Source organism: Panonychus citri, unplaced genomic scaffold (genome assembly GCF_014898815.1).
Source record: "Panonychus citri isolate SS breed McGregor unplaced genomic scaffold, ASM1489881v1 Contig00136, whole genome shotgun sequence".
In the NCBI taxonomy this organism is placed as follows: domain Eukaryota; kingdom Metazoa; phylum Arthropoda; class Arachnida; order Trombidiformes; family Tetranychidae; genus Panonychus; species Panonychus citri.
This window is the reverse complement of record NW_026515541.1, coordinates 428,873-444,848: the sequence shown is the minus strand read 5'-3', so window position 1 is coordinate 444,848 and position 15,976 is coordinate 428,873. Positions and strand designations below refer to the sequence as shown.

The window sequence follows — 15,976 nt, the reverse complement described above, 5'->3', positions numbered from 1 at the left end:
AATTAAAGTGATTTACATTGATTTATATTAGTTGCTAATTAATTTAAAATTATTATTTACATTTAATTGATTAAATTTTTTTTCTCTAAAATCAATAATTTACTTGGATAGAAGAAAACAATTAAGTGAAAACCATTGAAAATTTGTTGATTATCGTAATTTCCAACCATCTCTCAGATATTTAATCAATAAAAATCAAATCAAAATCAATTAATTGTCAATCATTTAACTAATTGTAAGAAAAGAAACAAAATTAACATGAAAAAAAGTGATCATCAATCACGAAATGAAGAAAAATGGACAAGGATCCGACGTAGAGTAATGAATGGACAGTGATTGCTTATTGATTTTTAATTATATTCTCATTCCAACAAAATGTCAAGTGATTAACAATCAATTAAATTGATTTACTGTTCGTTACATTCATCACTTAGAATACGATCCCCGGTTGTCATGGCAACAGTAAACTTAGAATCTGAGTCTAAGCTTACTCATCATAAGAATGATTTTTCATTAATATTGTTCAATTTGTCTTTGAGATTTCATCAAGTTGTCATAAATATAGATGATTAAGTGATTATTGTAATAATGTTTCCTCATTGTTGAGATGGTTTTTGTTCTTGAGTTTAATTGATTTGGTTCGTGAGTTGATCAAAATGAAAGGAAAAACAGTCGGAGGTGATGATCCTCCTTCTGAAAGGAATCAATCAGGTGAACAGCCGATTGTTTCTCACCTTAATTTAACATGTAAACCTTTAATTCGTTCTAATTTGATTAGATCAGGATCACTTCTAATTTCCAGTGTGTTAATTATCTTTATTGGTATAGTGTATATTCAAATATCGTTTGATAAAAGTGACAGTTTATCATCAAACGGTAGGTCAAGTTTGCCAACCAAAACAACAACAACAACAACATCTTCATCTTCATCTTCATCAGGGAAACATAAACCAGCTTCAAATAAACCTCCATCTGATCCTTCACCTTCAACCTTTCCTGGATTTTCCTCTTCTTTATCATCATCATCATCATCATCATCATCTTTTAATTCTAATAAGAAAACTTTCCTCGATAATTTAAAGACCCAAAGCTTAGATGATTTCATCCCGTTAGATTCAAACTCAAATAAAGTGACTGTCGGTGACATCGATACCTTTAATAATATTCATCTTTGGCCTCGTCTTGATTCAATCTCTCAGATGGGTTATTTTCGTTATGTCAAACTCAATCTCAATCGTCCTTGTACTTTATGGTCCGATGATACACGATGTGCCTTAAGGTGAGTATTGAGCTAATTCGCTAATTGTAACCATAAAACTGAAATTCTAAACTGATTTAATTTCTCTTCTTTCCAGAGATTGTACAATCAAATTCTGTGAGGCATCAGCTTTACCTCCAGAGTTAATTGAAGATGAGCACCACTCAAGTAAGTTTCTATTTGGGTTGATTAAGCAAATCTAATTTGTGCTGATTTAAATGTTCTTCTATCCTTGTATTAATTATCTCCATCATTTATTTAGAAGAGGAGAACCAAAATTGTACAGCAACACAAAAATTATCCGAAGTTGATCGAACCGTTTCATTTGAACATATTGAAACAATGAATTCACTATTTGAATGTTACGAACACGATCAAGAAGATGGTCAGTATATTGATCTATCATTGAATCCCGAAAGATACACTGGTTATAAAGGTGAATCGGCTCATCGGATTTGGAGGTCAATCTACGAGGAAAATTGTTTCCTCAAAGCTCAACAAAAATCTCCATTCTCAGTGGACAATATGTGCTATGAAGAACGAGTCTTCTATCGGGCGATTTCGGGTCTACATTCATCGATAAACATTCATTTAAGTTCAGCGTTTCTATTCATGGATGGTACTTTTACCTACAATAAACAAGAATTTGTCAAACGTTTTGAAGGTAAGTTGATTTCTACCATAGAGTAATTACAATAAGAAAAAAAATTCCATCATTGAATGAATTGTAATTCCCCGTTTTCTATTTTCTCTTACATAATTTACACATATTATTTTCCCTCAGGTCGTGATGAATTTATCCGAAATTTGTACTTCCTTTACCTTCTCGAACTACGAGCGTTACATAAGATTGAAAATTATCTTCTAACCAAAGTGAATTGGTTGTCCAGTGGTGATCAAAGTGCCACTCGTGAAGCAATTAAAAGTCTTCTCAAAATAGTCAAGTAAGTTAATCAACCAAACCACCACCATGATCATGATTGTTATTAACATGAAATCTTCTCTCTCTCTCCCTCTCTCTCTTTCAGATCATTTAAATGGCATTTTAATGAATCAATCATGTTTTCCCAAGAACCCGCAGTGGCTCAGGAGTTTGCTCGACATTTTCACAATATAACCACGAATATAATGGATTGTGTCGGCTGCGACAAATGTAAATTATGGGGTAAAGTGCAAATCCACGGACTGGGAACCGCCTTCAAGATTTTAATCAACGAAGATGTTGATAAGATTCACCTTCATCGCCATGAAATAATTACTCTAATCAACGCATTAACCAGACACTCAACAAGCATAAACAATTTGGAAACTTTTAACAAATTGCTTAAAAGTTGACGATAATTAGCAATATATTTATTAATTTTTCATTCAATTCTATTATTTTCTCCTACTCAGTAATCAAATCTTTTGAGATTATTATTTCTTTAATTGTTTTCTACAACAATTAAACAATTGCCTCAAACATTTATACATAATAATTGTTACAAAAAAAAAGAGTCTCCTTAGTTTAGTATAACATGAAATTAACAAATTGTTGTTGTTTTCATGTATTCCCAATAATCTGTAAATCTTTTCATTATTAATTATTACAATTGTAATCAGTAGATTTTATTTTATTGTTAACAACCAAATGAATTTATTAATTCACCTTTTTTTTATGTTTTACAAAGGAAAAGGTTCAATGTGATTTACAGTCTATTAGTTTTCACAATTAAGTTAATTTCTTTTAAACGAAATTAACTAATTATTTATTTATTCAGTTATTATTAGAAAATCTATTGAGAACTTTTTTTCAACTGTTCTACAAAACCATTTATTAATTGTGAATTATGACAATGAATCAAAATCATGTCATACTTTTCACAATTGTAACAATTAACAGAAAATAAAATTTATGAGAGGAGTTAATTTAATTGTAATTAGACAGGGAAATAGACAGAGGAAAAGTTATCAACCAAACGGACTCGTCAACAACTGCCAATCCTGACAATTAACTCACTGTAATAACTGGATTAACTTTTGAAAAATCAAACAATCAACAGGTTCGTTGATTATTACCATTCTTGGTTGTTGACAAGAAAACAATTTCTTTCCAATTTAATTGTTTTCTGTTAATTGTATTCATCTAATTCAAGTGAATACATTGAAACATAAAAACATATTGAAACCAATTGATTGTATTACCATTATCATAAATGATTGTCAATTTGATAACTACAATTGTAACAACAATTAACTTAATGATTTGCTAATCATCATTATGTTTCTGATGAATATAATTTACAAGCTTATTTTTGTATATAATCATTTGGATGATTAATAATACCAACAATTTGTATTATTAATTGTTTGGAAATAATTTATTTGACAATTTTGTTACAAGAAATGATTAATTATCGCTATTGTTTTGATTACTTCTCAATCAATGCACGATTAAATCGTAACAATCAAACTGTTATCCTCTAATTATAATTTTCTGTATTTAAATTACCTGGAAATAATCAAAAGATTTAATTTCTTTTTTTATATCATCAATTAATATCAATCGAGATTAATTGTTGCCATAATCTATCAACCTTTATAATAAATCATTAACAATTCGGACAATTAAATTTTTACTTAATTATTCTGTCTCATGAAAGTTAATTAGACAATTTATGCTAATTATTTTCGGTGAAAGCTAAATTTAAATGTTTGATTAGTGTAACTAGGTGACATTCAGGATGAACCATGAACTTAATCAAGTCTCAATTAATTAAATTGTTCATTTGAAATGCGAAATCTTGGTAAAAAACTCACGTAATTGACTTTTAATCAACTTGCTTGTTTAATTGCTGAATTGATTAAAGTTCAGCGGTTGGAGTAGTTCAATGGATTAAAACGATTTCTCAATATCTGAGATTACAATCAGTTAATTGTTCAACTTTCAAATATTCCCATTTATTGTCGTTGATTGTTTGTCTTTGAATTGTCTTGTTGCCAATCAAATGGTCCAATTGTTAATCCAAGGAATCAAACAATTAATTTATAGAATTACAATTAACTTTGACTTGGGATTCGTTACCATCGATCGATCCTCGAAAAAGTAAAATGAATAATTAAAGAAACAAAATTTTGAAGAAAAACTTTCAACTGAATTTCTTCACCAATCAACAGTAGTTTGTTAATTGTCCGATGGAATCAAAGATAATTCGATCAACTTTTAATGGAAAACTTTAAAATTAAAATTCTACTAATTCTAAATGTTAATTGTTACCAGAAACACAACTCTTTCAACTGTAAATAGAAATTGAATTTAGAGTTTGATTAGCAGTAACTAACAACCAATCAAACTAAACATGAACTTAATTCTGTGTCTATTGGTTCAATTTAAAGTACACTCGTCACACAATTTACTTTTAATCAACCTGAAAATCTCACGACTTAGGAATTAATTAAATATTTAGTAGATAAAAGGTATTTTCTCAGAGGGAATGTATTCACATTAAGTTTACTGTTCGGCTATGAAATATTCACTTTTATTATCGTTGGTTCTGAGTCTTAATTGTGTCTTTGAATTGACTTGTTCTCAATCAAATGGTCCAATTGTTAAAACAGATCGGGGCTTAATCCAAGGAATCAAACAGTCAATCGATGGAGTCACAATTAACTCTTACCTGGGGATTCCTTATGCGTTACCACCGATCGGTCCTCGAAGATATGAAAGGCCAGTAGAGATTCGTAAGCCATTTACCGATATCTTTCCGGCCAAATCATTTGGAAATGCCTGTGAACAAAACTTCATTGATGCTCAAGAAGAGACACCAGGATTCAAATTGAGCGAGAATTGTTTATTTTTGAACATTTGGACTCCGGAAGACGCGTCCGTCGACAAACTGTACCCGGTCTATGTTAATATCCACGGTGCCAACTATACATTTGGTTCAGCGGGTGCTGAAGATACTCGATGTGACTATTTAACTGTATACACAAATATTGTCACCGTTAATATGAACTATCGGTTGGGTGCATTGGGCTATTCTTATGGTGGAACTGATCAAATTGTCGGTAATGCTGGAGTCCATGATATCGTTCTAGCAGCTAATTGGATAAGGTCAAATATCCGAGGTTTCGGAGGTGATCCAGAGCGAGTCACAATGACGGGATTAAGTTCAGGGTCAATTATTTTATCCAGTATATTCTTGACACCGACAATACCTACTGATTGGTTCAATAGGATTGTCTTCATGAGTGGTGTCGCAGTTGAAGATATAACTATCAAGAGTGTTACCGATACTTTCAAAGTGACCAAACGTTTATCGAAAACGCTCAACTGTTCTGAATACTCAACATTAAACGACACTTTCAACATCGATGAACTAACTTGTCTTAAAATCGTTCCAGGAATAACCATCGCTCAGACTAAAGAAAATGAATTATACCAAGCCGCTTACGGAGATAAGTACATTTTCCCCACCCCGCCGAGAGATCTGATTAATTCGAGAAAATTTCCCAGCGGATTCAAGATCATGGTTGGAACTGAGACCGATGAAGCTTATTTGGGGAGAAACATGAAGACAAGAAATGTAACCGAGGCCATTTACAAATTATCAGCATTCTTACAGAGGTTGAAGATCACCACGATCGCCGATGCCAAGAAGTTGGTTGAACGGTACTTTGTTGGTATTGGAGAACATGATGTGGAAAAAATTCGAAAACGAGTTATAAGTTTTTTATCGAATATGCAATTCCAATGTCCATCGCTTTTGTATTCGATTGCGTTCGCTCAAAACAAAGCGAATACTATTTATTCATATCGAAACAATTACGTTTCGGCTTATGGTCGAGCTGAAGGACGACCTTTCGGTGCCAAACATACCGACGATTTCAGTATGTTCATCGGGTTACCTTTTAGACACCGAGATCGTTATGACGATAAGGACAGAGAGGTTAGTTTATTCATGATGAAAGTTCTAGCGAATTTCGTTAAAGGCAATGAACCTTTCTGGCCTTCGATTCAAGTGAACGGCAGTCGAACCGATGAGATTGCACTTCCTCGTTGGGAAATTAAAAACAACTCGACATTAACCAATGTCGATTTCGATACTGATAAAGATATTTGTCTTCTTTGGGCTAAGTACCTTAAACTAAATGTTTAATTGTACAGTTTAGCTGAAAAGTTGATTGTATTTGGTTGATTCTCAATAAAATCACCAAAATTAAAACAAACTACGAAATAAACAAAATTATAAAAACAAAACTTCATCCGAATCTTTAACATTAAAATCCCAACGAAATATCAACAATTAAACAATCAATTGAGTGCGAGAAACACTGAGATCAACTCGGTCACTCCAGATAATCAAATTTCTCGTACAGAAACGATTGCAGATAAAAATAAACCAAATTAAAAACTGAAACAATTAAATCGATCATCAAATTAACCGGCAAACTTTTGGATCCGAATCCAAGTTTGAATAGTCAAAGAATCGGATATTTGTGTCTCTTTGAGTTAAAGTTTCAATTTGAAAGACAGACAGTAAATATCATCACAAGAGTGAGTTTAATTTCCCAACAATTTAGTTTAATTAGTTTAATTGTGTTTAGAGTAATCACTTTTTTTATATTCTATCGAAAACTGTATTTTGTATTTAGTTTGATTCTTTGAAAATATTGAGGTTATTGTTGGAGTTTCTCTTGTCAATATCTCTCATTGAAAGTTACTGTTTCTCTTTATTTTATTTTCTCTTTGTGGTGTTTTTGTTAATTGTTGTGGTGAAATGATGACTTTATCTAAATCATGTTTACCAAGTAACAATGGATGTACTCCTAAATCAACAGCCAAACACAAAATTCTGGACGAAAATGAAAACGAAGCGAATCTTAGTGACAGAGGAATCAATTCTATGGAGGAATTACCAAGAATATGTAAGGATAACTTTTTGTTTTCTATTCTTTTCCTTCGTCTTTGAGGATCAAACGTTCATTTATGTAGCAATTAACTTTCTACAATTAGACTAATTAGATAATTCCTATAGTCTCCTAATGTAAACAATCAAACTCTCACTCTAACAATTTGAACCAGATTAGTTTCTCAATTGACCATAGAAAATGAATTATCTCAAATTCAATGAATGATTTGATTATCGTTTTGACAATTGAGTTTTCTTATTAATTACCTTTGACATTCACTAAATTGATTGAGATTTATGATTTGATTACATCTTGGTGATTAGTTTACTTGATTTACTTGATGAATATTTTCAAGATTTAATTGCATCTGTGTCAATTTAGTTCTTGTTTGTTGATCAATCTTATTACCTCGAGTCTTGGATTAACTCGGTTGATTTATTTACCTTGGAAAAAGGTTATTGTCTTGATTGTTACATTTTCTTAATTGTTGATGCGATCAGAGAATCAGAAATTAAGAAAATGTTTCCATTTTAATTGATTACACATTCAACTTGATTCTCTAACCAAATAGGCGGACTTGTTTTCTTGTTTAACGCGCATTACCTTATTTGGTTGGTTCCTTTTAGAATAATTTTCTTAATTGTTAGCAAATTTGACAACAAATTGTTCCATTGATTAACTAAATTGCTTAACCATTATTTCATTTCCACAGTTTATCTCAACAACATTACCAGGTTAACATTGAGTCACAACAAAATCCGATCCATTCCTCCGTCCATTTCAAACATGACCAACCTGGAATCATTGAATCTATTCAACAATCAAATTGATGAATTACCCACCGCCATAGTATCACTGCCAAAATTAAAAATCCTCAACGTTGGGTGGGTTAAATTACTCAATTATCTCTCGTAATTAAATAATCAAAAAGGCAACAATCAACATGTAAACAAAATGTTCATTCAACATTATCACCTAATCATCACATTTACATGATGATGTTCATTTGATTACCACGATAGTTTCACTTATATTCAGCATCTCAATTCATCAAGAATACTTGGTTACCTTCATATCTCGTTAATTGTTGGTCAACAATCAGCTAAATAACATGAATCTTTTCTCGATAGATTTAGAAAACGATTCGTTGATTCAAGCAAAGAATAATTCTTGACTATCATGTATCAAGTTACGCCTTGAATGGAGCCTTTTCTCTCTCTCTCTTCCCATGAATCATCTTTCAGAATTTCTCATCATCATCATCATCATCATCATCTTATCCTCTTCCTCCATCAACCTTACACAATCAACTTTACTCCGCCAACAGTTAATTGTAATCACAAACTCGAACAAAATTTGTGTAGTCACAACATGTTACTCGAAGCAATTGAATTTCATGAAGGTGGTAACTATTATTGTACTAATATTGGGTTAACTTGAGAGTTAAATTTTCACAATTTAATCTTTAATCATGTTAATAGTTATCAATTTCATAATCAATTTCCAATCCATTAAGAGAACTTCCGTTTTTCCATCCAAATCATGGAATGTTGAAAATTGAAGGTTCCAACGAAATTCAATCACAATTAGCTTCTTTGTCAACGATGATAATTAATGCATTACAACAATTTAAACCATAGATTCTCATATTAACCAAATATTGTGACTCTTTTAGATTCTGTCAAATATTAACCTCCTTCCAAATTATCGTTGATCTCATTTAGTTGATTCTTTATTTTCTTTGAATTTTTTTCTCTCTTTTTTCATTCAGTTTATCATCCTCATCATCTTGATAAGTTTCATGTAGTTTTCTCTCACTTTTTCAATATTGGAATTGATCCAAACTCGACTCAAGGCCAAACATAATCCCCACACACTAATACACTTAATTCATCTTAATCTGTTTCCTCTAATTCAGTCTCGTTTGTTTTTCCTCCATCAAAACTTGTTGCATCCTCATCTTTTTTTATTTTCATCTTCAATCATATTCACCAATACTCTTGATTTATGGTTCATATTTTTAATCATCTTCCTCCAATTTAAATCACCCATCTAATCAATTTTACTCCCACTCACAATAATTTAGGGTCAACCTAAATTGTTTACAATTAAAAGCTTTAAACCTCTGCCTATTATCAATACAATAACATTAGTAGTTATACAGCCACGAAAAATGAGATGAGAACAAAAATTATATCAATTGCGCATAAAGAGATAATTTAATCAAATTTAAAAGAGAAATTGTATTGATTTAGATGGAAAGTAATAGAAAAATGTAATCACAATTAGAAAAAAATTATCTCTCTATGCTTATAAGTCACAATTTTTGTTCTCATCTCATTTTTCGTGGCTGTATAATAATAATATTGATAAATTTACTTTACTTTTGATAACAATTAGAAAGACGATTAAATTATTTATTCTTGGTTTATATTCACTTTGCTTGATTCTCACTTTTTGGCGAGAGTTCAATGATTTATTTTGATTATTGTTTTGTTTCTGTTGTTTTGGTTGATTGTTGCCTTTCACAATTAGTTGATTTTTCTTGAGTTATTCAAGAAAAATGACTTTAAATTGTCACAATATTGATTCTAATTTGGTTTCGTTTTCAAGAATAAACTTAATCACTATTCTTGGAACCAATTGTTTCCCAGCACAATTCAATCAATTTAATTATTTCTAATTGGAATCTTATTGATTATCTCCTCAGAATGAATCGCTTATATAACCTTCCCAGAGGTTTTGGTGACTTTCCAGCATTGGAGGTATTGGATCTTACTTATAACAATCTCGATGCTAAATGTTTTCCAAACAATTTCTACACAATGGGTAATGAGAAAAGTTAATTACAATTGATTAGAATATGAAGACAATTAATTGAGTTGATCAATTTGGCAACTTTACTCAGATCATTGTCACTTCATTCACTTAATTCATTTGGTTCACTGAAACTGTCACATTTTCTTATGATATCTTTTCACTTTTCTCCTTGATTGTTATTATCTCTTTCCATTCAATGATTGACTTTTGATTATCCAACAATTTATTGATTGTTTCGCATTTTTTTCTCATCTCCAATTCTAATAGAAACATTGAGAGCACTCTATTTGGGAGATAATGATTTTGAATATTTGCCCGCTGATATTGGTCAACTTAAAAATCTTCTAATTGTAAGTTTACTTTCACTTTTGCACTCAAATTGATCAAATAATCTAATCTAATTGTGTTAATTACTCTTTACGATTTTCAGTTATGTCTTCGGGATAATGATTTGCTTACTTTACCTCGAGAGATTGGACAACTCACTCGAATCAGAGAGCTACATATTCAAAACAATCGACTAAGGTAATAGATTCATTTCGATACAGAAATTAAGAGCTACAATTAACTAATTATTCTGATTATTCTAGTGCCTTACCTCCTGAACTTGGAAACCTCGATCTTTGTTCAAATCGAAGCGTTTGTCGAATGGAAGGAAATCCTTGGATTCCACAAATTGCCGATCAACTTCAAATCGGAGTTTCTCATGTAATCGATTTTATTCGTCAAGAGGCCTACAAATTCTTGTACAGTCGAAGCCAAGGAATTTCATCGACCGCTGTTCCACCTCGAAACGATGAAAGAAAATCAAAGAAAATCTCCCGAGTTCGAGTTAAATAGAAACGAGAGAAAATTTAAAAAAGAACAACAAGAAAAAGATCTTAATCGCAATCAACCCAATCTCCAACAAGAACAGCATTTATTAATCATCCACCTATTCATTCATCTTTAATTATCTACTCTTTTAATTGTCCAAAACTTTTAACAAAACACACAAACGACAATCTGATCTGATCCTGTGACGATTACCAACCAACTGCCTAGACAATATAATCTATTACCCATATTATCATTGAATGGACATTTACAACTGCTTTGAAATCAAATTGAATTTTACTAACTCAAAAAAAAAAATTTCTTAATCTTCAAGTTGATTAAGATGAAAACTAAATCAATTTAATAACAATTATCGATCAAATTTTAAATTAAACATCTTCTTGGAGAAATCACTTTGTAAATAAGACGAAACAATGTTATCCATTTTTAGCCATAACAAAACCACTTATTTAGCCCATTTGATGTAATAAAATGCTTAATAAATCATAACAACAATTAAACTAATTAGCTAATTAATTTCTCATTTAATTAACAATGGAAGAGAATTTGACCAATTCAAATTTGCCGCCTCACAGAAAATTCGCCCCTCCCTTTTTTGAGAGATTTTGTTTTGAGTGAAAATTTTGATTACAATTATTGCTTTTGATTAACTAATTGTCTTGATCAATGTTTAACTGTTTTTCTCCGGAACGTTGATTTATTGTTAATTGTTAATTGTTTTCGCTGATTGTGGTTTTCATCGTTTAATGAACACCGATAATCATTAATTTCTTTTTATTCTATCAAATCTTATTTTTATTTTCTCTTCATTTTCTCCTTGTTTTTTTCTCATCAGCTTTTTCTATGCTTTCAACCACTTGCTAACCTCTCATCTTTAATCATGGGAGGTAATATCTCTCAATTAGAAAAGGAATTAAATTGTGAATCTATCACGGTTAATGAACATTATTTTGGACTGGTCAACTTTGGTAATTCCTGTTATTGTAATTCGGTTCTTCAAGCATTATACTTTTGTCGTCCCTTTCGTGAGAAAGTGTTGGAATATAAATCCAAAAATAAAAGAGTCTCTCAAAATAAGGAAACCTTGTTGACATGTTTAGCTGATTTGTATCATCATATTGCCACTCAAAAGAAGAAAACTGGTACCGTAGCTCCGAAAAAGTTTATTGCTCGTCTCAAGAAGGAGAATGTTGTTTTTGATAATTTTCTACAACAAGATGCCCATGAATTTTTCAATTATCTATTAAACACTATTGCCGATTTGCTTGCTGCTGAAAAATCCGGAAATTCAACAAATGGATCAACAATTAATGATTCTGTCAATGGTACAAACAATCCTGATAGCAATAGAACTTGGATTCAAGATATTTTCCAAGGAACTTTGACCAATGAGACTCGATGTCTTAATTGTGAATCATTGTCATCCAAAGATGAAGATTTTCTAGATTTAAGTGTTGAAATCCAACAGAATACATCAATAACACACTGTCTTAGAGTTTTCAGTAATACAGAGACTTTATCATCCGAACACAAATACTATTGTGAAAATTGTTGTTCCAAACAAGAAGCTCAAAAACGTATGAGAATCAAAAAATTACCAATGATACTTGCACTTCACCTGAAACGATTTAAATACATGGAATCACAAAATAGACATACGAAAATTTCCTACCGTGTTGTGTTTCCCCTTGAATTGCGATTATTTAACAAGGCATCTACTCGAAGTGGTGATGATAAACTTTACGATTTGGTCGCAGTTGTAATCCATTGTGGTCCAGGTCCTAATAGAGGTCATTATATAACAATAGTCAAATCATTCGGTTTCTGGTTACTCTTTGACGATGAATTAGTGGAGAAAATGGATGTTTCATCGATCGAGGATTTCTACGGAATCACCAGTGACACTCAGAAGAGCAGTGAATCATGTTACATTCTCCTTTACCAAGCAAGAGAATCAATTCAACCTTCTTGAGAAAAAGAGATCAAAACAATCAACAGAGAAATTCTAATCATTATCAAGTCTAACTAAAGATTGTAAATACAAACAAAAAGATTATCAATATATTATATGTTATATATTATTGAAATTTCCTTTTCTTTCTCAATCATTATGGTTCAGAATCAGAGTAATTATCTAGTCTATGATAGATAGATAAATTGTTCAGCAAATGAGAGAGAAACAGTTGATTGAAATTCGTAATTTCAATGAGATCCTACAAAGATTAACAATCAATCACATTATTGGTTTTTAAGAGAAATTATCTGCGAATCATTTTCTTATATTATCCAATTTAAAAGTTAACAAAAGTGATTTGAATGAAAACTTAAATTGTTAGCTGAATGTAATTCGGTTAAATTTCCATGATTTGACTTCTATGGAATCACCAATTTGAAAGTTGAAGAGTTTCAAGTTTCGACTTGGGAATTGTAATCAATTTGTGTTCATTTCTTATGACCATTGATTGGAATCGAGAAAAAATGTTTGGAAGGATTTGTTTCGATTGGCTCGACCCCCGTTACCACTGAACTACAATCAAATTATGGTCTGAAAATCCAATCCATCGACTGGACAAAGTGGCCTGAGAGTTAGAGTCTCCGATTTCATAGCAAGTGCCCTGAGGATCATTGAAAATACTTAAGGACCAGAAATTCATCACATAAATGTGATTCAAACAACAAAACAAAATTTGTTTTCTTAAAGAAATATGATTACTACATTTTCAAAGTTATCGACGATTCTGGTGACCTGAAGAGTCCAGAGGAAATTTATTCAGTAGTTGATCATATTTGGAATCTACCTGATGAGAGATACAGTGTTGGTGTCTTGACGACAATGAATCAAACATCAAATAAGCTAATTGTTGATGTTTAAATATCCAATGAACGGCGAAAGTATTAATCAAATTGATTCTGCTTAGAATCACCGTTCATCAGCAGTCGCTAATCTTGCCCTTAATTATCGAATATGTACTAACGAGTGAATCGAAAAGTACTTCAAGAAAAGTTCGAAAGCAAATGTAAAATTCGTTATATGAATTCGAAAAAAACATAATAAGACTCTCCTAATCACTATTGATGGAAATTGTGACTTCTTGACAATCAAAAGTTTCGTATTTATAAAGTTTACCACCTAAAGTACTAAAAGTTTCACTTGAAGCGATTATCCTTTCTCTCCGTTTACAAATCAGCCAATTAATTTAAAATCTTCACGACTTGGAATTGAATCGATCTGATGATTTACCAAGGAAAATGTTTGGTGTTATATCGAAAGATTTGTTCCCTTACCAATGGACTAACGGCGAAATACAAGTTCGAAAGTTAAAAGATTAATCGATTCTCTTTTCAATGTTACAATCCAACAATTTGTTATTTTGGAAAATTGAATCAATTGATGAACTTCACTTGATTACTTTGCGACACTGATTGAATAAAAATTACAGAACAAAACTATACTGATCATCAATGATCCAAAAATGGTTTGGAAGCAATTAACAAATTGTAACAGAAAAAAAGTTATCATCAAAGTCAAACGTAATTAGCATTCAAATTTATAAAGGAAAAGGTTAAAATGAGATCAACAATTAAACAGAAAATGTACTTTTTGGTTAGACAGTTAAAAGTAAATGAAAGCAATTAATTGTGAAGCCACAAGAACAATACAGAATACACAACTTTAAGAGTAGAATTAAGTTAATCATAAATCATTTAAACTATTCGGGAACATCTAATTTACTTATTATTATTAACAAGAATACAGCTGAATGGATGTGATACCTGAAAATGGATGAAAATATTAAGACAATTGAACAATCAACACAATTTACGTTGATACAAATTATTCATCTCAATTAGACCGATTCCATGATAATTGACAACAAGAAACGACACCAACAATTACCGGTGAAGTTAAAATGATTAACTAACTACCGGGCTTTAAATTGTTGATGCACAGCATAAACCAGTAAATCGGTTGACTCGTTGATTATCATGATAATGATTATGATCATCTTGTTAATCTTCAATGTGTCATCCTCATCGGTTTGTCTTAATAATAACATGAAACAGTTACGTTGATTTTGAATGCTGATTGTTACTGATTGTTGCTGAAAAAAAAGGGAAAAAGTTAACCAACAATCAACAAGAATTATAAACATGATGGCTGGTTGATTTGCTGACATCGAAAATGCTTCAATGGTTAATAGTTAGGTTAATTTTCATTCAACAATTAAGGCCTAATAATAATCATCAATCATACTGATCGACCAAATTGCAATCAAATATTTAACATTCATTTCAATGAAAATTTACATGAAAAATTGAGTTAAACTTGATGATTAAATTGTTAATTGTGATTGTCTCTTTGGTAAATCAAGTTAATTGTTAACTTGATTCATTCCTAATCTCTAGTAGGATATCTTAATTGTGATTTAATCTCCGATTTTGACCTGAATTAAGTGTAACACCCTTTAATTGTATCACGATTGTCCCTGATTAGATATATGATTTTCATCTAATTTTGATCAATTAAAGGATCGGTTTAATTTAATTATGATCAGAATGAGAAAAAAAATTGAATCTCTATCGTTACAATTTAATTGGAATCAAGTTAATTTTTCACCTGAGTAAACTTGAAATCATTTTAATAGTTAATCATTTAGCCTAATTTATTTTATCATCTTAATCACTTGTTGATTCAATTGTTTGTTGTATACAAAATCAAATTGTTATGACTTATTGAATTTTGATTATTACATATATTGAAAAGTTGAAAATTAAATTAATTGTTTGAGTGAACATGATACTTACATGATAATGATGGTAACAATCAAAATAAATTGCTATCATAATAATAGTAAAAACTTTCCGGATTGTTGATTTAGTTAATCTACTATTTGTATAACAATTCAATTGAAATCGAAACGGTTTAAATTAATTGGACGTTCAATTTACTGTTAATCAATTAATTTAGTTGAGTGAAAATAGAAAAAAAAAGTTAACAATCAAATTAACGAGCTTGTTAATCTAAATAGGTGTGAATTAGATGATCATTAGATTTGATTGTGGTTGATAATCCAACAATTGACAAATGATTATTTCTTAATTGGTGTGGTTTTCATTCATAATAACAATTGAGTTAATTGTTAATTTATATATTTATGATTGTTATTG

The 15,976-nt window shown here is 30.7% G+C and overlaps 4 protein-coding genes across 5 annotated transcripts; all 4 read left to right on the top strand.

The window, feature by feature from the left end:
- Positions 1-488: 488 nt before the first annotated feature.
- Positions 489-2,630, top strand: LOC128392335 (ERO1-like protein alpha). 2 transcript variants are annotated; one of them, XM_053352346.1, is made up of 5 exons: positions 489-1,279; positions 1,356-1,426; positions 1,524-1,922; positions 2,043-2,202; positions 2,287-2,630. In XM_053352346.1, the coding sequence occupies exons 1-5, from the start codon at positions 657-659 to the stop codon at positions 2,591-2,593; spliced, it is 1,560 nt and encodes a 519-aa protein (XP_053208321.1). In that variant the 5' UTR covers positions 489-656; the 3' UTR covers positions 2,594-2,630. The 2 variants fall into 2 exon arrangements, with proteins under 2 accessions (XP_053208321.1, XP_053208320.1); XM_053352345.1 differs by having other exon boundaries at positions 490-1,279; positions 1,521-1,922.
- A 1,885-nt stretch (positions 2,631-4,515) lies between these two features.
- Positions 4,516-6,497, top strand: LOC128392332 (acetylcholinesterase-1-like). The gene has a single exon (XM_053352342.1). It carries the CDS (start codon positions 4,762-4,764, stop codon positions 6,394-6,396), a length of 1,635 nt encoding a protein of 544 aa, XP_053208317.1. The 5' UTR covers positions 4,516-4,761; the 3' UTR covers positions 6,397-6,497.
- Positions 6,498-6,771: 274 nt separating this feature from the next.
- Positions 6,772-11,314, top strand: LOC128392352 (ras suppressor protein 1-like). The gene is made up of 6 exons (XM_053352368.1): positions 6,772-7,165; positions 7,863-8,034; positions 9,861-9,979; positions 10,238-10,320; positions 10,401-10,495; positions 10,561-11,314. The coding sequence occupies exons 1-6, from the start codon at positions 7,018-7,020 to the stop codon at positions 10,808-10,810; spliced, it is 867 nt and encodes a 288-aa protein (XP_053208343.1). The 5' UTR covers positions 6,772-7,017; the 3' UTR covers positions 10,811-11,314.
- A 124-nt stretch (positions 11,315-11,438) lies between these two features.
- On the top strand, positions 11,439-12,894 carry LOC128392345 (ubiquitin carboxyl-terminal hydrolase 46-like). Its single transcript, XM_053352360.1, has one exon. It carries the CDS (start codon positions 11,688-11,690, stop codon positions 12,777-12,779), a length of 1,092 nt encoding a protein of 363 aa, XP_053208335.1. The 5' UTR covers positions 11,439-11,687; the 3' UTR covers positions 12,780-12,894.
- Positions 12,895-15,976: the final 3,082 nt, after the last annotated feature.